This window comes from Mytilus galloprovincialis, chromosome 3, assembly GCF_965363235.1.
Source record: "Mytilus galloprovincialis chromosome 3, xbMytGall1.hap1.1, whole genome shotgun sequence".
NCBI classification, from domain to species: domain Eukaryota; kingdom Metazoa; phylum Mollusca; class Bivalvia; order Mytilida; family Mytilidae; genus Mytilus; species Mytilus galloprovincialis.
In genome coordinates, this window is record NC_134840.1 from 27,501,699 (window position 1) to 27,528,604 (window position 26,906).

Sequence of the window (26,906 nt, forward strand, 5' to 3'; positions counted from 1 at the left end):
AAGAAGTCGGAGTCTGATGTCAGAAGATGTAACCAAAGAAAATAAACAAAATGACAATAATACATAAATAACATCAGTCTACTAGCAGGTAACTGACATGCCAGCTTCAGACTTCAATTAAATTGAAAGATTATGTCTTCATCATATGAATATCAGGCACAATCCTTCCCATGAGGGGTTTAGTATCATACCATCATAACATATATGAGAAGAACATAACCCATGTCATGCCAACAACTGGTTTTTGTGATATTGTTAATATGAATAACAATACGGTACAAGGAAACGTTTTAGAGACAACAACTATAAAATACAAATCTCACAAAAAGTCAGTGTTGATGATTTAATTTTAAAAGACATGCCCTCAACCCTATGCCATTTGATTTGTTTATCTGTATTCCTAGTTATTCCATATTGAAATCCAAAATACCAATGGAATCTAGTATGAACAGATAATACCATAGGAAAATGAACACAAAAGTACAAAAAAATATTGATAATAAGATATTACTTTGAAATTTCAGGAAGATGAAGACTGGTACGAAAATATTCCTGTCATGTTTAATCGTTGGATTATTGATGACTTTGATTTTAAAGAGGGATTTCGTCGTTGCCAATAACGATGATACGAATACAAAAAGGATGTTTCAATCCATAACAAAGGTAAGTGAGAAGGGTTAGTGTCATGTCTTGTCTTTATCTTTATGCTTGCATTATGTATTTTAAATAAATCTATTTTGGAACGCTAAATTAAAATCTGAAGCCATCAATAAAACCAGTCAAAAATATATAAACATAGAAAGCCTAGAAATTGGACAAACTGTACAAGTCTGAAATTTGAAAAACCAACCAAGACTTGAGCTAAGAAAAGCTATTATCAAGGCCAGAATGACAACTTGATCATGTATATTACATTCAGAAAAACACAAGTTTACACACTTTATAGCAGAACCGTTATGTCAATTGTGCCATACAGAAAATTAAGACATAGTGCATATGGTTACATTATGTCCAGTGCTCAGTATAAATAGAAATACTATATAGAGATGACAAAAGGAAATATGATATTATTGACCCAACTAACAGGAATACATTCTGTTGTAACAAGATGGAAATAACCCGTTTGCTACTGGATTGTAACTATTTCAAAGGAATTTTCAACATAAGCAGTGAACTCGTAACCAAGATAGAGGAAAAAGTATAAAACCTATTATACCAACTTCATGGCAAGAGAATAGAATTATGAGTTGCATTAAACAACAAATGATATGTTAATGTGAATTTATACATAGTGACAGATATACTAATGAATAGTTTTGAAATAAAAGCTAATATTACGTATTCATGAAAAAGTGAATACGAATGTGGACCTAGAATTTTATATTTCGAGAATATTTTCATGAAGAATCGCAAACCACCCGTTTACAAGCACGATAATATCAATGAACTATAAATTAGGATGCAATATCAGTAATAAGAGTTTCATTGATTCAAATGGCCAAGTGAAACAGAGAAAGTTTAAACCATTAATATTCTCTATTTGATATGAGGATAAATGTTTGGTGTTTTTTTTTTTTTTTTTTTTTTTTTAACTTTCTATGAATAACTAGGTATTATTATTGATATCCTGCGTATTTTAAAAGAGGTCAAATGTTTTAAAATATGGCACAACATTATCTTAATATTCGATATACATTTTGAATAATTTTATTATAATTTTATTTTTTGCCATATTGAGTATAATCATATTCTTAAACAGTAGGTAATGAAAGAGATATATTTTAAATGTTAATCATTGAACACTATTTTAAGAAGTCAAGACCAATTCCAATATATATTATCAGCCAAAGCTGCTTTTTAAGTTATCAACACATGCATACTTACAAAAAAAACATAAACTCTTTATGTAATTCAAACCCTTATGAGTATCTCTTATTTTTATAATACTATTGCTGTTGCCATACATAATACACATACATGTACATGTAAATAAGCTAGGTTTGTAATATTAAACAAAATAAAAGCCAAAACTGTATATATAACTTTTGAAGTCACATTCATTAAATGAATATACTAAAACCATCTACATAGTGTGCTGTACATGGTTGTCTGACACAAAACATTTCTAAATCACCAAATTACACTTATACCCTAATATTATTTGAGGTGTTCCTGTCTACAGGAAGCTTATACAAATAAGAAGAAGTATTACAGCCCCCTGAGACATTAAAGCATTTTTAACCGGATTTTCGAAAGCAAAATTGGTTATTGATTTGGGAATACGGCAGGCGGCTGCGTAACAGTGTCCGTTCATTAACATGAAAACGCGTGTAAGAATTTTTTTCAAATTAAGATATGTTGTTTCCTGTGACTAAATGAAGGTCAAGTTCAATTTTCACGATTTTATCCTTTCCCGTTGTTGCGTTATTAGACCTTTCCCAAGAATTCAATTATTGAAATACTTATGTATACTTATATGGGCAATAAATCAAATACATATAACAAAAATCTTTTGTCATTGATAGATAAGTTTCAGATATTAGTTTGTGACAAATGAAAGATATAAAGTTTGATTTTTAAGATAAGCATGTGGTAATTATCAATCACAAATATAATTGGAGTGACAGATTCATTTGTGTTTCCCTAGTGTTTTTTATGACAAGCTCTGTATATTTAGGACTGTATAAATATAGTTTGAAATTTACTGTTTATTATTATACATTTTGCCTTTTCTTTTCTTTTGTAAATTTTTTTGAAGAAATGTGTGGTAGGTATGTTTCTTATTCTGTTTAAACTACTTTTCTGAATGCTATATATATATATATATGTGATGAAGTGAACTCCTTTAATGAGATACTAATCTATTGTTATGAAAGGATATATTCCATTGCATTACATAGATAGATAACTTGCAGATCTATATTAGTTTGTGACAAAGGAAAGATAAGATATTTGGATCTATTAATCATATTTGATCTTTATTTGAAAATAGATATACATTGTGTCACATCATCATATCTAATTGTAGAGAACTATATCATATTTAAGTTTAGAGAAGTATTTTTGCTTTATTAGTTGAACAATTGATGTTCAAAGGGAAATAACTCAAAACTTATTTTCATGAACCAGTAATTTAGGTATATGGATTCTGTTTTTTAAATTCTGTTTAAACTACTTTTCTGAATGCTATATATATATATACGAGTCTAAATTGAAAACTACGTTCAAACCTATGATTGCGTTGGATAAAAACCGCAATTTTTATACGTGTGCATGGAAAACAAATTTCGTTGTAGAAGGGTCTAAAACAGCACAAACAACATTTTCCAAAAGACCAAAAAAGTGAAAAAGTATATTTAAACAAAACGCATTTGACTAACAGGTCGAACAACTGATGTTCTTTAACCCTGCTGACTGCCATTGGCGATTGCCAAATAAAATTGATCACAAGATGTAACAAAATGGATCTTAATATAAATTTAATACTAAACAGAAAAAAAGTAACTTGTGGCCACGATGTTATGCCACTAACATACGGTGTCAATATTTTTTTAGTACAGCAGATCCGGATTTCGACAATAAATGTCTCTTCAGTGATGTTAGGGATCGAAACGGTATTTGGAAGGCCAAATAAAAAGTACCCTCATTTTTAGATAGACTATTGAATTTTAAGAGTCAATATAGGATGAACGTCGTCTAAACATCAACCCAACAATGTTAGATCGAAGCAAATTTTTTTTTCTTCCCTCGCCGGAATTCGAGTCCATACTACTGAGATATCGTGACACCAAATCGCCTGCACTGTAACCGGCGCGCTAGATCACACGAGCACCTGGGCTTCATAAAAATAAAGCTTTCGGTGGCCGGGTGTTACCTTTCCACGTCAGTTTTTAATCATTCGTCGTACTACATGATATATAAGGCATGAAAATGTTAATTTTACAGATCAGCTAAATTATCTATAGTTAAGGATCCTACAAATTAATGTAAGATACAGTCACAGAAATAATTATAATTATAAGTACGTATGAATCAGTGACAACTCTACAACAGATTTATCAATCGGATCACCAGCATGATGGTGATACATGGCTGTGTACATTATGTATATACAACTCATTTAAACATCAACCAAACAATGTTAGATCTGTAAATTTGCTTTCGCAAATTTTTTGTTCTTCCCTCGCCGGGATTCGAACGCTATATATTTGATGAAGCAAACTCCTTTCAAAACTAAGCTTATATTGTCCATTAATAAACATATATTTAGAATTCTGATTTTGAGCCCAGATTTCAAGTTGGTCCAAATCGGGGTCCAAAATTAAACTGTGTTTGATTCCAACATAGATTGAATATATATAGGGTACTTTGAAATGCTGAATCTAAACCTGTATTTATTTTCGATATTAATTAGATACTACCACATTGAGGTCTAAATGACACGTTTGTTTGATTTAAAAAAAACGAATTCTTGGGGTTCTTTGATATGCTGATTCTAACAACATATTCATATTTTAGATATTGGACCATATTAAGTAAATGCCCAATTTCAATTTTTTCAGTTCTTTGACCACATTCAGTTTGTGTTCCAAACCTATGCTGTGTCAAATATCAATCACAATTCAAATTCAGAGCTATTTTAAGCTTAGATGTTGTGTCCATACTTGCTCAACTGTTCGACCTCTGCAGGAAAATCCGGTTTGCTGTCACTCTGACAGCTTCTTGTTAGTCAGTCAAATATGTTGTCCTATTGACGTACACCACATGTTGTCAGATGTAAAACTTGAATAATGGAGCAACCAAAGCCTCCAGGAACACTTGATTTGGAAGGAAATTTAACCGTAAACTATAAAGAATGGATTGAATAATTCGACCTTTATCTAACCGCAAGAGGAATCGAAGAAAAGTCAGAGAAGGAGCAAGTGGCTACTTTTCTGCATGTCGAAAGCTCTGAAGCACAACGTGTTTACAATACGTTTGACATTGTGCTGGATGAAAAACAAACAATTGATGTACTGAAAGCTTAGTTCAAGGATTAGATTACTGTGTGCCGAGAAAGAATCTCACGAATATTGGTCATCTTTTCTCTACCTGAAACCAAGAACAACATGAAAACATTGATTGATTGTTGGTTGATTAACGTCAAGTGATTGAACACATAGACAGTTACGTCTAAGATTTAAAGAATAAAGCTAAACCATGTAAGGTTGAACATTATTCTGGAGGCTTAATAAGGATTCATATTGTTTTGTATATAAGCCTGGTTTCTACGGGAAGTAGATTTGACATTATTAATAGCAAAATACATTTGTCATGCACATCAGATAAGGTCACAGCAGCTAAAATCATTATAATCTACAGAAAAAACGCTGTAAAACATGTCAGCTAAACTAGATTTAGCAAAATGAAAATCACAAAAATCAAAGACCTGTGCATGCTGTACGACGGTCTCTTTTTACAAATTGTGGAAGAACACATTGTAAAAGGAAAGCCAGCGTTAGACAAAGAATGTGCGCATGCAAAACAAATCACCACTTTGCTAAATATTGCATGTCAAAACAGAAAAAAGTAGATGCAATTCAGTATGATAACAATTTCTATGACAGAGAAAATGAACATTTTATTGGAACTGTAAGTGTTGGAAGTATCCAACAGTGTGTGGAATTAAAGGAATCTATGTATATTAACTAACAGTCTGTAGATTTTACATTTGATGCAGGAGCTCAGGAAAATATCATATCAGAAAAATTGTTTCGTACATTGTTGTTTTAAGATGATAGGAAAGAGTAGACCAAAATTAAGGTCATAATATATGATGGACACAAAATATCATATGTAGGTACAAGAATGTTGAAGTGACCATTTAAAGAGAGAATTTAGGAGCCATTGAACGAGTCAGCGTCATATATCCTTCAACCCTAAAATATATCAAGTTATCGGTTAAAGTTGTTGTAGGGGGTACATTGTCGGCTTTATCAATATATTAGAGCGTAAGAAGCCAAGCATCTCTCAAAAGAGTCAGGAATTATCAATAACAATTGCTTTAAAACTAGCTACCTCGATTATTGAATTCAATAATTCTGTCAAAATTTAATTTTTGTTATAAATGAAAATTAACTTTAAATGGCACTCATTTTATTCTAGAGTTGCATTATTTGACTTCTTCTATTTTTTCAGAATTTTTTTATATTTTGTCAAAATAATTTCTGTGTCTGTTTATTTTGTTATTAATATTTTTCAAATTCAATTCATTTTTTCTGGTGAATGTATAAGATATTTTGCCCATTATTAAATTTCCTTAATTTAATAGTAGGATGTTGTATCCTTTACAAAACTTCAGAGGTAAAAAATAAACAGGTAAAAAATAAATATCAGAAATAAACTATAATAATAATAAAAAACAACAAAACACTTTTTGTTTTAAGAACCAGCAATTAAATGTAAGATAACTATGGGTGTCATCCTTGTTCGCCCACATTTAATTGCAGGTTTATAAAAATAAAGGGTGTTTTGTTGTTTTAACAATTTAAGTTGATTCATATTTGTTACCTTTATTTTACCTGTAAAATTTATGAAAGATTCCTAATTCTACTATTACATCATAGAGAAAGTGCAAAAATAGTTTATAAATTAACTAGGAAAATGTTTTGAATTCGACAAATATTTAAACAAGTTGCTTTCTTTAAAAAAAAAAAAAAAAGCAATACATGAACCTAAGACCGCTGTCTACCGGGTCACCAAAATATTGTTGCTGAATTTGTGTTTGCTTTTAAGTTGAAATAACTGACTGTGAATAGAAGAAGCCAGTTGAAAGTATATATTTACAGCTTCTATTTGACTAATTATTTCAAGAAATAGCTCGACTATTTTATTTATTACTTGGGAATGTACATATTTTTTCCGATTAAAACCCTTTGGCAAATCCTAATTTCTACTAACCGGATGACTTATGCACAAAACCATCGCAATATAAGTTTATGCGCTCAGTTTGCTTTATAATCTGGAATTCTGGATGCATTTATTTTATCTATCATATCTCTATATTTTGTTTCCTACATGAATGCCTTTATATTCTCAACTCGTATTTGAAGCTGTCTTTACTCATGGTAGATGTTGTATGCGGTGAAACCTGTGGCATGAAGCTAGGTTAAACTACTGAAACAAAATATTTTTTTTTTTAATTAACTAACGTTCTTGTTAGTGGTTTTTTTTCAAATTCTTTTGAATATATATAATATCAATAAACACGAACGTCAAGTATTTACGGATGGACATTTTATTTATCGAATGAATCTATTTAAATTCTAACATTCCACTGAGCGAATATATTACTATACAAAATATAAGCGAAGACTTCTAAATCCATACTTAAACAGTATAAAATAATCAACATTATGGTTGTAATTAAGTTTTGTTGTGATTATTGTCAATTATTTTTACGGTTGTTGTGAGCTGCAAGGATTTAAAATCATGCTTTATGAATTGAATAAAGGCAACAGTAGTATACCGCTGTTCAAAACTCATAAATACATGGACAAATAACAAAATCGGGGTAACAAACTAAAACCGAGGGGAAAACATTAAATATAAGAGGATAACAACGACATAACACTAAAATGTAACACACATAGACAAAATCCCACGAGAATAACAAATAAAACACACAAGTATTTTTATTCACGACCGTTTAAAATTTAAATATTTAATAAATGTATCTTACTTTCCGTTATTGATATATTACAATACCAAAAAATAAATAAGAATTACTCACAAAACCTAAATACTAAAATTGTATGAAATATTAACGTAGAAATATAATGATTATTGTTTATAAAAATGTTTTGTAGGATGCAATAAAGATTTAATTTTTATGTTTCCTTTACAAATAAATATTTAAAAATACCAAAGCAGAGTATCTTGTCATATAAAATATTTATTTCTTAATTGCAACTCTGAAAATATTCTGATTTCAATCATTGTTAGTTTCTTCAGAAACATAAATACAGTATATATTTTGTTTATATTTCTTTGATTCCGATTGAATTAAATACTTTTGATAAGAGTATTATCTTTCTGTTTTCCGATCTAATATTAATATTTTAATCAGAATGTTTTCTCCCGTAAGTCTATGATGAAATACACAGTATCCCGTGGTTAAATCTTCAAACATAATTAGTTTACATGTTATCGAGACAACAGACAATTCCACGTTATAATTGACCGAGATACACACACAGTGTACAGTGGTCGTTTTAAAACAAATATAATTGCGTCGTCAAGGGCCATCAAGGGACCAAATCAAAGACGTAGATAACAACCTGTAAAGACCTGTATAAATGACCGAAAACTTTCGAGACGTTCCGGAATTTTATTCTGACTTCCGGCCTAGAGATATCGAGACACATCCAAAATTCGCCAATATATAAGCATGAACCCCTCAGGGGGTTCATGCAAAAAAATAAATTCAAAAGAACTATTATTTTTTTATTAAGTTATCGACAAAATTTTTAAATTGTTGGTACACAATTTTGAGGAAAAAAATGTAAAAGTAATGTAATAAAACATAATGATTTTGAATGCATTGTTTCACCTTATTTACTGTCTTTCTTGAATACAGCTGAAGCCCGCCTTCGGGTGCGGGACTTTCTCGCTGTGTTGAAGACCTATTGGTGGCCTTCGGCTGTTTTCTGCTCTTTGGTCGGGTTTTTGTCTCTTTGAAACAATCCCTATTTCCATTCTCAATTTTATTTGTTCTGAAATTGTATATAAAAAAACAATTATTCTAAAAAATATTTTATAAATGCAATTCGTCAGTAGCCAAGCTTTACAAATAACATACTTTGAACAGTATTCTGCATTCAAGGTAACACTTTCTTCTTTCAATTTATAATAACTTCTATGTTCAAACTAGTGTATGTTCTACTACTAAGACGATATCATCTACTCACGCTTCTTCAGCGTAAACGTTACATCGCTGAACTTCATCAGTTACACTTTAAAACAGTATTCATCGATTACGAGACAGAAACCAATAACGCAACAGGGACACTATTTTCAGGGGTAACCGTGAAAGGCTGCTTCTTTCACTTTATCCAGTGTATTTCGCGGAAGGCACAGAAATGAGGACTACGGTTATACTATAAAGCAAATGAAGACATCACTCGACTATACGACAAGGCACGGTATTGTCTCTCGTTCCACCCTTCCTTGTTGAGGATGTTTGGCTTACAACTTTAGAAGACATTGGTGCAACTGACAACATACCCGCGACAACATCATTTAGTGCTTATATGCAGAGAGTCTTAGGTTGAAGGATATATACCGCTTTTTATGGAACCACTAATTAACCAAAGGACCCGCATCACCAACCACCTGGAAGGTTCGCACAACAAAATTAAGAAGAGATTTCACCATGCACATCCCAATATCTAAAAGATCATCGAGTTACTCAAGCACTATCAGAATGTACCATTATCCAGTATGCAGCAGGGGCAGCCTGCTAACGAAAAGGACGACGATACACAGTTATAGACACCAGCCCCCAGCTGCTGAAAGACAGATACTAACATGGACTTATTAACGTGATTGACTACTTGACGCATTATTAATACACTTTTATAAATGAATGCCATTGTTTTATCATTAGTCATATTAGTTGTCTGTTAAATGAATCGATTGAATTGATATTAAATTATTGCGAAAAAATGTTTGATTTATGTATTATTCATATATATAAATAAAAGTGGAAGTACAAAATGGAAATATATGGAAAACACAGATAAACAATACACCTATTGAAAAGCAATTTGCATTCTTGATTGCATATTTCCGTAAAAGTCAAAGTTAAAGTCATAAGAAACCTCAAATTTAAAAAAATTATGCATATGTTTTTTATAACTAAATGGATAGTTTTCATTATACAACTTATGTACATATACTTTTTTCTGAGGAAAATTCTTTAATTTGTCAACATTTAGAAGAAGTTTACTTATTTTTAATTGCTTCCTTCCAGGAAGCAATTCGCCGACATATTTTCCGTATGCATAGTGACCTGAACGAAACCCTCCTCGTAAAAATCCGGTAATCGCAAAACGCATGGATCTGTCATTAAAATAAACAATTATCTGATTGTACATGTTAAACACGTGCTCAATACCCATGTTTTTTGTTATTTGTTTACTATATGGTGACAATCGGTAAACTTCGGTTTCAAAACACGGCATTTAATGAGCAGCCATATTTTTTTTTAAATCAAAACAGACAGAGAGAAAAAAAAATTACGATTATACGATATATTTGCGTAAAAAATGGGAAAATCGTGCACAGAGGACAAAGTTTATGATATATACATGCATTGGTTTAAGAATTGGATAAACATTATTTTTCACCACTCACTCGTTGCATATGACTTTAAATTTTATTTATTTATTTTTCATTTTCTTATTTTATTTTATTCATGTTTTATTTTAATTGAGAGGCTTTTTGAAAACAAGATTATTTCATTTTTTTTTCTTTTTCGCAAACTGTTATATTCATCGATTATCTATTTTTTGCAAAATACTCAACTGTGTCGTTTCTATTTAAAGTTTTGTTTGTTTTTTTTATGTGAAGAAAATTTGATAATTTTGAAATTTTACTAAGTTTCTCAAGAGACATATACACATATATATTCTACCACTGCGTCGAGTGTGATGCGATATTTATCCACTCGAGACAGTAAAATTTTCAAATTAAAAACGCGAGACTCGCCAAGCGTTTTAAATATTTTAAATTTAACTGTCGAGAGTTGATACATATCGTATTACACGAGATTTGGTGGTGGCATCTGTTTCTCTAATCTAATGTTTTTCTAACAATATGCAGGCGAACTTATTCCTTCTTTTCGAATGATCTGTAAAACGATGTGTTCTTTCTATGGAACGTCATCAGGCATGGTCGCCTTTTTTCATGCCGTCAATAGGAAATTCAGAGGAAGCAAGAAAATTCGACGCCATAATCGGATTTTAAGAAATGAAAAACTGAGATCAAACGAACCACATGTTGATTTTTTTTTTATACAATGGGAACAAAAAGGGATAAATTGACAACGAATTAGATATATATATACAACTCGTCAACCCAACAATGTTAGATCTGTAAATTTGCTTTTGCAAATTTTTTGTTCTTCCCTCGCCGGGATTCGAACCTATGCTACTGATATATCGTGACACCAGATCGCCTGCACTGTAACCGGCGAGCTAGACCACACGACCACCTGGGCTTCATAAATATATATATATATATATAAGTACGTCTGAACATGGAAGTATTATATTGACGTCAATATAATACTTCCATGGTCTGAACCAGTGACAACTCTACAACAGATTTATCCATCGGATCACCAGCAGTGATGGCGATACATGGCTGTGTACATTCTGTTTATACAACTCGTCTAAACATCAGCCAAACAATGTTAGATCTGTAAATTTGCTTTCTCAAATAATTTGTTTTTTACGACGCTAGATTAAATTTGACGAGGAAAGGTAACACCCGGCCAACGAAAGCTTTATTTTTGTGAAGCCAATGTGGTCGAGTGGTCTAGTCACCGCACTTTGGTGTGTTAGTTTCAGTTTTCATTTGGGATACATAAATACGCAGTTCCGTTATAAATATTGAAGTTACGTAAACTTTGGAATTGTAGAATAATACAAGCGTGGTTCGGTTTTTAATTTGTATTACATTCACGTTTTCTTTAGTAAAATCAGAATAGATTGATAGGATTCATTGATTGATATGCTAAAGATTTCTATTTTAGGATAGATTACCTTTGCTGTATTTGGCAAAACATTTAGGAATTTTAGGTTCTCAATGTTCTTCAACTTCGAACTTTATTTGGCCTTTTTACTGTTTTTTTTTTATTCGAGTGTCACTGATTAGTCTTTTTTGAATGATGTCTGGTATTTGAGATATGTATTGATACATATATTTACTGTTTTCTTTGGTTAATAATGGTGTCGTATATAAATCATGATTTTATAATTAATATCAACTATGTACACTAATAATTGCTGGTACGGATATTTCAATAAGTGTAAATGTATTTTTCAGGAAAAAAATAAAGACTCAGCCCTAAGAGTTGTGAGTTCAAAAGAAGATGTTTACTGTATAAAAACTGTAAGATATGCTTCTTTAGATATAGTCAATTTTATCAGAGTACTACAAAACGATCAACAATGAAATATCGAATACAAGAACTATACACAAAAAACAATAACACGGATGATTAACAATGATACGATGAGAAAAGAACTACAGATACAAAACAATCAACAATCACGCGATGAGCACAATAACTAATACAAAACGATTATCAATGACATATCCGGTTACTAGAAACTAGAATCCTTTGGAATTATTATCATTTTTCCAAAAGTCTTATTCCAATCATTTGGATGACACTGCACGTTAGACGAGCAACAATTTTCAATTGGTGTTTTTGATAAAAACACGACATCTAAACTTTTTATAGGTAAATACCTTTTTGTCAATTCAACCTTTACTAATTCTCCCAAACATTCCTACACCATCCATGCAACCCAGGTATTCTAAACTTATCAAACTGTCACACAACTGACATTGAAGTCTCCATATGAAACAGTTTTACTTACTGTTACCGATATTTCAACTCGCTGTTCAATTATAATTACTGGAACGGATATTACAACTTCGTATGACAAAAATAATTGTATTTTTCAGAAATACTTAACAGACTCAGCCTTGGTTGACTTTAAGCCAAAAGATGATTTCAACTGCATAAGAACAGTGAGATATTCCTCTTCTGATAATGGAAATTTTCTTGATAAGTATCGTTGTTTCCTCTCTCTCAAAATTCCGATAGGTTAATAAGTATACAAATCAAGAGGTAAGGGTTTAACAATAAAAGCAAAATAAAACAGACTTTATCAGAGGGATTAGCAAACTTAGACTAGATAAAACTATCAAACTTGAAATGAAAATACAAATATGCCCTTACCGAAACACAAGTTACAATATTTTGTCAATTGTGTTGACTGATAATTAACCAGCAAAGATACTGACGATATGATTCAAAATACGATATAGGTTATGTTTTGAATACCGTGTCCAATATACCCTTGTAACCAACAGCTTTGTAAGCCGAATATAGAATAGATTAGGTATGTAGCAAAACTAGTCGAAATTGTCTGTTATCAACAGCCCGTTGCAAATGTAATCTTACTTTTAATTTAGTTGCATAATGAATGATTTGAAAATTTATAGTCGAAATGTATGATTTAAATCATGACAGTGCCGAAACACTGTATCAGATCTTCCAACGATCAAGCACGTGTCTATAAAAGCCTACCACACTATGTATATGTAACATTTGAAAACACTAGAATGTTAATTAGGGCTCAAAAAGTTACATTTTATATCATGTAAATTTTTCAAATGTTACTATTTTTTGCCTTCTTCGTGGTAGAAAAACCTTTTGGTGTTTGGAATAATTCCACATGCGAGTTATTCCAGTGGGTGTTATTGACTATGAGAACTGGAATTTCAGGTATGATCTATGTTGCCTTTTTCACTTACAGGATAAACCATGACCTGTATCTTTAAAAACAATCAATATGATTTATTACCGCACATAAGTCCACCATGGTTGTTGGTTGGTTTGTGTTGCTTAAATTTAGTTTTCAGTGTACTGTTTTGAATGTATTATCGTCGTTTTTCCTTTTTCAATGGCCTACTGTAGTTGTATTTAATTGGATTTGTTATTTTTTTATTGCCCCATGGTATCTACAATCTACTTTTAGTTTGAAACGAAATTGTTCTAAATGATACAAGACTAAATGACAAATTGTTTACTTTCGAGAAGCGTTTTGTGTTAACCGACAAACAGCCAACACTGGTGTTTTTGTTTCGGCGTTAGAATTATGGTGATGCACTCTAATCTTAGTGAACAAATTGAGAAAAAAAAGTGTGTACGATTAAAACAATCAGACTGAAAGTTACATCTGAACACCACAAGATTCCTGCTTTTTATTAACTTCCCAAATTGCACAAGAGATCAAACAAATTTCAAATTGTTTTAAATTCTGAAACAAGTAAAAGTTTAACTACAAAGGAGTAGGTCCGGTAAGGGCCGATTTTGGCCTCAAATTCCAGGTTCATCTAATGAAAGTTTTTGGACACTTTTTAAAGAGGGGGGGCAAGGGGTTTAACTGTTATGCTGTTATGGGGCAATTTAATTCTTTGTTATCTGTTATTTTGACAATATGTTTGCTGTTAGCTGTTATTGTCTTATTCTTTGTTAACTGTTATTGGGCTATTAGTTTTTTTGTTATCTGTTATTGTGATAATGTATTTGTTGTTAACTGTTATTGAAAATTGGAATGTTAGCATTTTTTTTTTGACAGTCAATATTCGGTATAAATTGAAGATCATTGGACATTTACCAGGGGTCTACCACTACTAATATGTTTGTCCCGTATTCAGAGAAGGACTCCATTAACATTTACCCATTACAGAAGTGAGGTCCAGGACAATTCAAGTATATCTTATGATTATCCTTTGTAATAAATTCCACCTTTTATGAATGTGTATTTAAAATTATCTTAATTTTTTGTATGAGAATAATGTTCCTTGTTTCCCATAGGAACATATTAAATTGAAACAATTCTTAATATGACAAAAAGGAAAACATATGGCCAGGAATATCTGACAAGGATCTCAATTAAGGACTAGGTCCTAACAACTAGTTAACCTTTAATATAATATGGTACATAGACTCAGCTCTGTGATTCTTTATAAAGCAAAACCAAATGCATTGTACAATTAAAGTTCCAACCATGTACTTGGGTCCGAAGCTGCACATAACTCATTACAAACAAAGATTTTTTTCCTTTCAAGCCATTGTTTCCCTACTAAATATGTATTCTACTTAAAAATGTACTAGTACACTTGGTACAATCAAAAACCTCAGCTGATAAAAAATTGTTCAAATAAGGCCTTTGAAAATAGTGGAATGAATTGCTTTTGGAGTGTCAAAATTCGTTCGAAGTACTTGATTAATTGCATGCTTATAATTGGTGCTTTTGATTTAAATTTTTGCTACCTTATACACCATTTTGCCTCATAGTCTTATTAAGAAAAATTCACACACCTCATCAAATGGTCATTTAGAAAAAGTCAGAATATTCAAACTCTTGTAGGTCATTTTTTTTATTATCAACAAAGGGAGCTTCAGTCAATATATATAAACCATACACCAACGTTTCATGAGAACTGCTGAAAGCATTTTTGAGTTTTTTTTTTAAACTAGAAAACACCACCTTTTTGTAATGAACAATATCCCTTAACTCAATAACATAAAATCTAAAATTGATAAAAATCGAAAGGGAGTTTACAACAATAGATATAAACATTTCAGCAAAGTTTCATGAGAACTGCTGAAAACATGTTTGTGTTAATGTCTGAAAACTGGAAAATCCCCCCTTTTTAATTAATAAAACCCGTTAACTCGGAAACGTAAAATCTAAAATTTATAAAAATTGAAAGTGACCTCATGTTAATAGATATAAACAATTCACCAAAATTCCTTGCTTTGTGAAAGCATTTTTGAGATATTATTAGAAAACTGGAAAAAAACACCAATTTTATTGAATAAAAACCCATTACCCAGAAATTTAAAATCTAAAATTTATAAAAAACAAAACAAAAAGGGAGCTCACTTCAATAGATATAAACAATTTCCCAAAGTTTAATGTAAATAGGTTAAAGAGTTAAAGAGTTAATATCCGACATGTTGACAACAGACGGACAAAAGTATACCATAATACGTTCCGTACGAGCGTATAAAAAATATTATAATATATTGAGTAGTAATTTAAACACATTCTAGATACATAAATTAATACTAAAAACATAGTCATAGAATATGGAATGTATTACAAAGGATTATATCCGTAATAAGATATACTGATTTGTCAAAGACCGAATTATTTTAATATTTCCTTTACTGTTATCTGTTTTTGTCCATTTTAATTCCTTGTTATCTGTTATGAGCCAAATCAATTTGCTGTTTTGCTGTTATTAGGACCCCCCTTGCCCCCCCTCTTTAAATACTTAAGTGTCTATTTCAATTGATTCGATTAGTTTATGTGAAAGATTTTAACTGATTTAGTCATTAAAAACGTTCAAAACACGCAAAACGATTCAAGCTGAAATACGAAAAATCTATCAAATATGCCAAAAATCGTCACTTTTCAGATGGTTTTTGCCAAAAATGAAAGTGGCCGCATCCGTGTTCATCCTCAACCTTTATTTATGTTTTGTATTATCATGAAATACAACTTATATTTCAATATTATGAATGAACAAGAATGCGGCCACTTTCATTTTAGACGAAAACTGTCTAAAAATTAACCAAAATGCTAAAATTGTGAAGATTTAGGTAATTTAGCATGGCTTAATGATGCTAGAACGCAAAATTTGTGCATTGTATTGTAAAAACCAGCTCATATTTATGTAGCAGAAGCATTTTACTTTCCAAAAATTTGCTTAACGATTACCTTTTCACAAATTTCTAAAACTGCTATATTTTGGGGCCAAAAGGGGTCTTACTGAACCTACTCCTTTCTCCCTTTAAACCACTGCTCTAAATCTTGTTATGACTACCTAATTAGACTTATAATCGGATGTGTACATACTTGAGCAACACGTCGGGTGCTACATGTGTAGCAGGAACTGCTCTCACTGCCAGAGGGCGTGAGATAATCCCCTTTTGGATTTTCTATTTTGTGTTTTGTATACTGTTGTTTGTCTGTTGATCTTTTTATTTTGCCATGGCGTAGTCAGTATTTTTCCATTTATGAGTTTGAATGTCCCTTTGTTATCTTTCACCTCTCTCTTGTAAACATACATAATTCTCACAAAAAAGTAAACTCGCTGTATCAATGGTTTTTGAAGTATTAACTTTTGGAACGATACATATTAGTAAAACGATTCACTCGTTGTAACAGCAAGATGACATATCAATTTGACCGGGACATATTTTCACTTTGCAAATAACTGTACATTTAATTGATATACATTTTGCTTTGATTGTGGGTCAATTGTGATACTTAATATCACGATATTGGTTTATCAATGAAATGTTATCATTATTTTCCATATTAGTACGACATAAAAATGTATATTTTTGGGGATACAAATAACAATGATGCTGGTGTATCAAACCATTGTATGAAAGAAAAAAACTTAGCAAATTTTGATTATTAGTAAATCGTACTTTGATTGTTATTTTTTATACTTGTGTGACTTGCTCAAACCGTAGAATATATTTAATCATTTCAGATTGAACAATACCGGACTTTCGATGGTACTTTCTTCATTCCACCTGACCATATTTTGACATCATTACCCCAAAATGTTATTGATTGTTTATATCAAAGGTAATTACAGCTAATGCCTATAAATGCAAAGTTTATTTTTTTGTATTATTTCATTAATCAATTTATATATAGATTAGTGATATTTTTAATTGCGTCATAATAACTACACGACCTAATATGTTTCGTGTCATATCAAAATCAATTGAAATTATCAGTCGAAAAATACAATTGAACATCTATCCGTGACATTAATTTTATTTTGTGAACCAAATACTTTTATATGAGGAAAGCGAAAGATACCAAAGGAACATTCAATTTCATAAGCAAAAAAATAACCTGACAATGCCATAGCTGAAACAAAAAGACAAACAAACAACAGTTATATAATATGTTTGATCGTTTCCTCTCACTTTTCCAGTTTATTGTTATAAACGCTTTTAACTATTCATTATAGAATAACTACAACAATACAATTTTTTTGTGGAAAACGAAGTCGACATGGATCAGTAAAGAACGGGTGGAACATTTGTACAGATGGATGCTTTAAACCAAATTTTAAAACAGTTATCCATGTGATGAGGTATAAAAAGGAAAGCCATGTTTTATTAACTTAATATCATTTATCATTCATAAGGTAATGTTTATGAAATATGTTGCCCTCTTTTGCCAATGGAAAAATACATAAAAAAAAGCAGTCTGATAAAGGTTTTTCATTAGTTCTCAAGGATTAGCTAGAACCGTATAAATGTTTTTGTCGTAAAAAGGACAATAAATTAGTTATCAAGGATTAGCTAGAACCGTATAAATGTTTTTGTCGTAAAAAGGACAATACACCGAAAATGTCAAATGGCCTACGTGGCAATACATCTATAATTTTCAGTGACGTCTTACAAATTTTACTTCAGTAAAATTGGATGGACCTTTTACACATTTAAGTATTTTCAGAAAATGTTTAGTTTAGCTTTTTTTTCTTTCATCTTCACTTGTTAAACTCCTGTCTCAAAAAGAGAGGAGAGATATATTGTGATACACATGTCTCTCAGTCCACCCGGCACAAGTAGGGTTTCTGGATGATAGTTAGAGTACTACTTAACCATATCTTTTGAAATTGCATCACAACGTGACGAACCATAAATACAGGTAAAGTTCTATATCGATGGCTTCGGTATATCAAGAGTTATGCCCTTATCTCTAAAATTGGGATTTCTTCTTTTTCCGAAAGAGATTTGATCATATGTTTTGAACAAATTTATGGATCATAAAATACAGGTCACATCCAATATAAAGGCTGTTCGTTTTGTTTTGTTGTTTTTTTTTTGGGGGGGTGAGGGGGGGGCATTTTCTGTTTAATAGTTTTTCTGGACATCTATGACATCGGGATTTGTTTGGAAAAGAAAAAATATTTTCCGGATTCATTTTATGTCAATACTTCCGTTTTCATGACCAAAAGGAATGCTAAATCCGAACAACAAATCTTCATACCTAAAATGATACAAGATATACAAAGAAAACTACATAATTTTTCATTCAAAGTACTCTCAAGTTCTTAAATGAATATATGATAGTTGTCTCCTAAAGATGAGTGAACTTCGCCTTTACAACTGAGGGTAATTTTTTTATATTTAATACAGCGTAAATTCTATTATTATTCAGGCTTTTCATTTTTTTGACAAACCAATAAAAATAATCTATAAATATAAAAAAGAGTTCTATGCAAGGACAAAATCCCATTGATTAACGGGTCGCATGAATGACATTAATAACAGCTGTACTGAACATAAGTCAATTGAACGTACTTCCCAAATGAGCTATTATAATTTTATGGTACAATGATGATTTTTTTTTACATCATACAACATTCTTATATTCTGGAAAAACCATCAGATATTTTATGAAAAAGAAGTTTAGAAAGACTCAAAAATAACACGTCATATGAGAACATATAAACAATAGGCTTACAAGATCATTTAAATCGGTCTATGCTTTACTATAACACTATACTCAATTATGTAGCAAATAGTGTGAACTGATTTTTTCAGCTGTAATTATTGGATTATTATATCATGTCACAGGGTAAATGGCCACTTGGGGTCTAATAAATAGGGCGTTGATATATAGTGACGATAAAATCTAGCAAATCATTTATTGACACTGAAAATAGGGGAAAGTTATATATCCCATAGCTCATGCGTGCTAAAGTGTGAGACTCGCATTAGTACGAGTACACCGTATATGTAGTATCAGATGTGGCGGGGTTGCTTCATTATTAATTTGTGCAAAGTAGTATATAATGTAAAGTCTTTTTCTAACTGTCAGTCAATGAATGAATGTGTTAACGATTGTAAACATATTACACACAAGATATAGTATAATACTAGTATATAGCTGTAAAAAATACATATTTTTTAAGGGGCCAGCTGAAGGACGCTTCCGGGTGCGGAAGTTTCTCGCTACATTGAAGACCCATTGGTGGCACTCGGCTGTTGTCTGCTCTATGGTCGGATTGTTGTCGCATTGACACATTCCCAATTATATTTCCCAATGTCATCTAATATATAGCTACGGTAGCAGGAACACTTACACTCCTGTTTGTGTTTGATTATGTCATGGGATTATAGCTTTATTTTATAAGATTTATCAATTACTATTTGAGTTCGCAATATCTTATGAGAATAAATAATATCCTTTAAGATTTTTACTCTTTTGCAATGTACTACTTTTAGTATCCAACGTATGAGCATTACAAAATCATTTCAATTATTATGAAAATGTTCTGATCTCTTAAAAGGGAGAAGTGCATGCTACTGCTAGTTGTTAGTAATTTTTAATTGTGTGAAATATAACATGCATTATATGATATTTGAAAACAATGCGAAGATATAACACACTGATTATTTTTTATAGCACAGTAAATGATTATGAAAATATCCAGAGTATCAACATGACTTATAAGATCAACGTTCACAGCCATACACCAAGGTACATTGATACATGGCTGTTATTTGATCACAAGTCTTCATAAAAGTGTTACAATTATTAAACCTGCTTTGTATATTATTATAAAAAACATAAACTTAAAAGAAAAGTCATTCCGTTTTATATTTGGTACGTCAATTTGAGTAACTAATACGTTCCAAGAAGTACGTACTATAAGTCGCTTCGACGTAAGTAATAAGTAGAACACATATCAAAAGTGTTGATACATAATTATATAATTGTATTTTGTAAGTTCTTATGGATAATAAGTCGAAGATACCGAAATAACTCTGTCAAAGGTGAACTAAGATATCTGAAATGAGTGTAGGTTACTAAACGGTTTATTTGACAGTTATTGCGTTTTCTCGGGACGATCTTTGTAGTAGGAAGAGTATCAGCTATAAAATGTATAAACCATACAAATTATGGATTCACATTAGATGGAAAATTGAGTAGTTTAAAACAAATTCATTAAGTTTGACAACATTCTGTATCTAAACAACATGTCTGGTATATTTTTCCAGTTGTTGTCTAAATTCTGCTGCCTTCTATCTTGGTTGCTTTGCAGAAACTGTCTATTGTATTCTAATTTGTTTTGTCTTGTTTATTTATAAAATACTTGTCACTGATGATTATTTAAACAACAATAAATAAATACAAACACTTTGAACTCAATGTGATATACAGGAAGTATTACAAACTACATACTATACTATGAAGATAGATCTTGCTTAATACGAGAAAAAAATCTAAATATGTTAAAAGCCCCAGTTGGAAAATCTACCGAATGTATCGATTAAAAAGGTAAGGGTTCTAGCAATAGAACGAGTGCATCAACATTTTACTACACCACATGCAAAAAAAAATATTTATTAATGCGAGGGTTACACTATTATAATAATTAAATATATATACGAATAAATTATATACTTGTATTTTTGTAAGTTACTGTGGATAAAAATTCGAAGATATCAAAATAACTCTATGACGAAGGCTATTTGATTGACAGCACAATTTTCTAAAATTCTCTTAGACAGTTGTTGTCCATTCGTTTTTGATGTGTTTTGTCATTTGATTTTGCCATGTGATTAGGGACTTTCCGATTTGATTTTACTCTGAATTCAGTATTTTTGTGATTTTACTTTGTATATTACGATCATATGTTAGTACCGTTGAACACATCTTTAGACTTTTATTTATAATTATCTTTTGTTTATTCCTTCATTTAAGCGTAAAAATTGGAACAAATGAAATATATGCATCAGAAAAGAGTAACAATAGAATAGTAGGTCAACCCACAAAGCTTGATGAATGGAGCTATGCAGTGAAAAGCAAATTGGTATAGCATTTTTGTCATCTTCACAAACCAAATAACAAGAACTAAATACAGGAAAGTACTTAGCAAACACTTTTTAGATTTCTCTTATATCGGCAATTTCATCCCCTGGAGCTTTTAATGAAAGACAGAGAAACAACCTGATTTGAGGGTAAATAATAAACTTTGAGTTATACATAAACCACTGATTTATGTTCTGTGTGAAATCATAATGGAGAATACTATCCTTATTAGGCTACAAAAACAAAATAATACGCGTATCGTCGGACCATCGGATCACCATTCGCGTATGGTCCAAATATTTATATGGTCCGGAACATATACATGTATTGGTTAAATTATTTCCTTAACATTTAAATTCAAGAATCTCGTTTTATATGACTGTATATAAGGATTTTGTTATCCCCGAAATTTTTTGAAATTTTTGGGTATTGGTATGTGTACACGATAATACGTAGTGTTAATATGTAGAAAAAGCGATCGAAAAGAAATGTTTTTTTCTTCACTATGGTGATATAAGACAGGAGATTTTGTGCTCATCACTTCTCCTGACCATAGAACAGCTTTCAAAGTTGAACTGTATTGTTTTGTTATATGCTTAAATTAATTAGAACGTGTCAACGACAAAAAACATCAAAATTTGCAACCTTAACTGCTACGCCATAAACATCAATTAAATAAAAACGAACATAGTAGAATTCCACAGTACAAGAAAGAAACGAAAGATTAAGTAACATGACCCAAACTAAAACTAAAACGAGGTTAACTAAGGTATCTGGAATATGAAATGCAAACATTGTACTAGTAAATGAATAGAGAAGACTGTTGTCGATAGAAACAACGCATATGCTCATTGTAAAAATAGAACGAATACAACACAACAAAAGTTAAACAAAGGCGACACAATCCCCTTGTATCTCCCGAAGCAGTAACAGTTTTTGCATCACATGTTAATGCTTATGATATTAACAGATTATTCGCTGATTTAGTGAAAATCAACTTTAAATTTATATAGTATTAATAAATAATATCAATTGATTAATTAATTTATTGATTGATAGATAAGGACATCATTTGAAAAAAGGCTCCGACCATCTGATACAAAGTTGACCTTAGAAGAATTAAACTATTGTTTAAGATTTCTTTTGGTCATTGCTTCTACCGATTCTACGTTTTTAAACATCCTTGGTTTTTAAATATTTGAATCTTCCTGATGAAATTTATCCAGAATAATGCGTAAAACGCACAAATGCCATCAAGTGTTATCCTCATTTAAAGGTTTTCGAATCCCTCCTTTTTTTAACAACCAAATGCAATAAAAGAGGCGAAAGATACAAAAACGACATTCAAACTGACAAGGTCATTGCTAAAAATAGAAAAACTACCAAAAGACAAATAACAGTTTACAAAACACAAAATAAAAAACTAAAGACTAAGCATAGGAACAACACCAAAAACTGGTGGTGATCTCAGATGCTCCGTAAGGGCAATGACATGTGCTCTTCGTGTGTCACCATCGTGCTGTTCATGCTGCAAGTACAAACCCAATGATAAGTCTTGTTCTATAGGTTACATTCGTAGAAAAGAGGTCAGGATTGTAGTAATGACAATTGAAACATATCATTCTTCATCTGTGAAACAGATCTTTCATACCAACCCATTCGGAATGGCGTGCGTAAATAAAGGCAACAGTAGTATACCGCTGTTCGAACATTTTCGAATTGATATCTTTATCTTCCCCACTTGGAACTCTTGGTTTAAAAGCTTTCTTGAATCGTAATAGGAAATGCAAGCGATTGAATTTCGTTTCAACTGTAGATATATACTCTATATTCAGGTGTTGTTGGAATTTTGAAACATAGAAAAGGAAAATTCACAATCGGAAGTAGGAATTATCTTTTTTCTTGATTAGTAGTTCTCAACCGACCCTCAATGTCAATTTCTAGATGTAAATCAAGATATGATACAGACTAATATGTATCTTTGATAGCATTTATTTGATTTTGGATGGAAAAGATGCGTTGAACATAGTTACCAAACTTTGAATTATTTTTTAATAGGACATTATCCTTATCGCGTAAAGTGAAGTTTAATTGTCTGTCCCTCCGAAAGACAAACTACTTGTGACTACGTCGGTCACTCTCTTTTATTAAGAAAATCAGGACCAATTCTTTGAATTTGTTTTTTTTTTAGATTAAAACGGGGAATACTTGTTTAAAAGGTAGAAAAGCCAAATGTTATTGAAAAAAGTAAATTAATAAAACGGACGGTCCAATATCAAATAGCAAAGTAAAAAGGTCAAACACTTCAAACGAATGGAAAATGAATGTTATATTTCTGACTTGGTACAAACATTTACTTATTTAAAAAAAAATGAATTGAACCAGGTTTTATAGCTAGCTAAACCTTTCACTTATATGACAATCGCAATAATTTTCATTATATTGATAACATAAATATGTATACATTAACAGATCTTTGGAGTTTTTGAGTACTTGTATATCAATCTGATCCACGCTGACAGAGTAAAAATAGGGGGGCCTGGACCATTTCAACTCAAAATATTACTTTAAAAGAGGTACACAAAATGTATGTAAAAGTGACCGTTTTTCAATGAAATGATAGGGAAAATAGAGGTGTTTACATACTTTTATCGAAATATAAAAAAAAAAACGTTCTATTACACTTGGTCCAAAACTGTAATGTAAAAATCTGAAATATTGCTTCAAAGAATAAGCAAATAAAAAACATAGGTCGCCGAAACCTAAAAAAAATGTTTGGCCTTAAACCCAAAATTTTGGCGGGACAATGGTGAAATTGGGTGAAATGTCATTTTGAGTCTTCCACAGATACACATATCAACGATAATAATTTGTTAGTGGCAAAAGTACAATAATTTAACATTTTTAATCAATCAAAATATTTAAAAAAATAAAAGAAGATTTACGACACAAACTTTTCGTATGCATGGTAATTCATGCGTGAAATTGTGCGCAGTCGAATAGTCCTGATCCACCTTAAGCGCTGATGGATGTTGATCATTTTGAAAGACGTTTCTTAGAGCACTCGGAAAAGCCCACAATTTAACTTTGTTTGTAAGGACGCTTATGTAATTTATGTATTCAATACATTGAAAGACGATCCAGTTTTTATTTGTTTGTTTAAAAGTAAAAAGAAATATACATACGTTTATTCAGGATTTCCACCTTTGTGATTGCCATTCGGGTTCATGTTGAGTTTCCTAGTGAATCGTTCATTACCTAATTCCTTTATTAAGCAGTTTATATAATGGGATTTACACATAGAAACGTCATTAGAAAACAGAAAGACATTGGCATACTTAAAAAATAATGATGTTTTTTTTCAAAATGTTTCAAAAAATATTATATCCCTTTGTCTGTTCAGTATTTATCGGATGTTTATATGCTTAACTGTTAAATGTACATGCTTATTTCACTCTTGATAGAATGGCCAGGGTATACTAATTATTGATGTTGGCAACCTTACTGAGAGAATTGTGGAGCAGGTGATAAAAAGTGGTATGCTCAATGAAATACAACAGCTATCTATTCGGATTAGTTATGGAGATCCTAAATCTGGAATCAAGTATTTGTCAGCACTAAAACACTTGAGAAAGCTGTTTGAAGCAGGGTTTAGAATATACTGGTCGAGACCAGAATGGTCCGGTATTCTTCCGAACAACAAGAACAGAACAAGCTGTGTCTATCTAGATATGGTATGTTGAAACGACAACCATTTGTATCTCTCCTTTCTATTTTTAAATCTTATACAAACCTATCACCACCCTAACTGAAGCGGGTATACATAGTTATCTTTGTCATTTTATTTGTTCGTACGTCTACATCAACCTATTAAAAGAATCATTGGTGATACATTTTCATTGTAAATAATCAGTTTTGAAATGAAGTCAGTGCTGTGAGTTTGTAAATCATCTCACAGACAAAAGGTAAAGACAATTGTGTCTGTCCATTTGAGGTTGAAATTGTAATACTTTTATATGATTATGTATTCGGCTTTTCAAAATATTCTTCTTAAGCATACCAGATAGAAGTTACTAGTTGTCATAAGCACTAACAAATGTCGGTATATTATAATATAATATTACATTGCTAGTTTACTACAAATTGTTTTGGTAGTGAAATTCCCGCCTTGAAGGTAACATCTGGCTGGTATTCATTTATTTAGGTTTGGCAAAGGTTTAAAATTCAAAATTCAAAATTTATGTAATTTTAGCGGCACTTAGGTTGTAACTCTCAAAGTAATGTTGACCTAAGAATATTTATGCTGTTCTGCTCTGATTTCTGTAGATTTTGATTTTTAGAGTGTTTATTGACTTCGCGTTCTTAACTTATTCGGCGAATTTTATAAAAATTATTTCAAAAACTGTTGTTGATTGCATTCTAATATATCCAACTACAAAAAGTATCAAATGATATAAGTATTTTGGTGTGAAGAAACAACTCGATCAACAATTTCACAGTTTACTTCATTTTTGTAGAATCAAACAATCATTTTTTCAAAGAATTATCTATAGCTTGTTTTGTTTTGTCATTCTAGAAATGCATTTGTATCATAGAAATTGAGGTTTCATAAAATTATGGCAAATCCATTAATTTATTAGGTTTACAATGTATGTAGAGGTTTACTAAAGACAGGTCTCAATAAGGAGTATAGTATGCAGCAAATAATAGTAAGTACAACATCCGATGATAAGTTTAAATAGCTACAAGCATGCTTACTGACCTCTGAATTAAACATAAATGTAACAGCATAATAAGAAGTTACAGAGTAGAATAGTTTAACGCAAGATTTAATAACATGTCGTAGCCGACACAGTAGTTTTTTTTATGTTCAAATTTCGGACATTTATTAAAAAAAGACAAATTAAGGTACCAACAAGACAAACAAACAGAGAAAATTGCAATTTCGAAAAAATTATAAGTTTGTGTAAAAGTATGGAATAAAAAACTCTGTAATTCTATAATTATTAATTATTAAAAAATAGATAATTTGACAAAAGTCAGCACCGTTCTTTTTCTCTCCCCCCAGAGTCTGAGTCGAATATTGATGAGCCAGGGGTATTTCAAATAACGTCTCGTCCTTTTTCTAAAAAGTTACATCGGAAAGTGCATGTACCAAAACCTTGTTGTTAACTATTCCGTATCAATTTCACAAAA

At 31.0% G+C, this 26,906-nt stretch overlaps 1 protein-coding gene across 1 annotated transcript in view; it reads left to right on the forward strand.

Moving 5' to 3' along the window:
- Window positions 1-529: 529 nt before the first annotated feature.
- Window positions 530-26,906, forward strand: part of LOC143067590 (uncharacterized) — a 35,933-nt gene continuing 9,556 nt past the window's right edge. Inside the window, exons 1-9 of the mRNA XM_076240941.1 lie at window positions 530-663; window positions 12,091-12,156; window positions 12,739-12,804; window positions 17,359-17,456; window positions 17,851-17,976; window positions 20,301-20,375; window positions 21,603-21,711; window positions 25,175-25,444; window positions 26,351-26,419. Of these exons, the coding sequence (XP_076097056.1) occupies window positions 580-663; window positions 12,091-12,156; window positions 12,739-12,804; window positions 17,359-17,456; window positions 17,851-17,976; window positions 20,301-20,375; window positions 21,603-21,711; window positions 25,175-25,444; window positions 26,351-26,419 (963 nt within the window). The 5' untranslated portion in view covers window positions 530-579. The remainder of the gene's footprint in view (window positions 664-12,090; window positions 12,157-12,738; window positions 12,805-17,358; window positions 17,457-17,850; window positions 17,977-20,300; window positions 20,376-21,602; window positions 21,712-25,174; window positions 25,445-26,350; window positions 26,420-26,906) is intronic.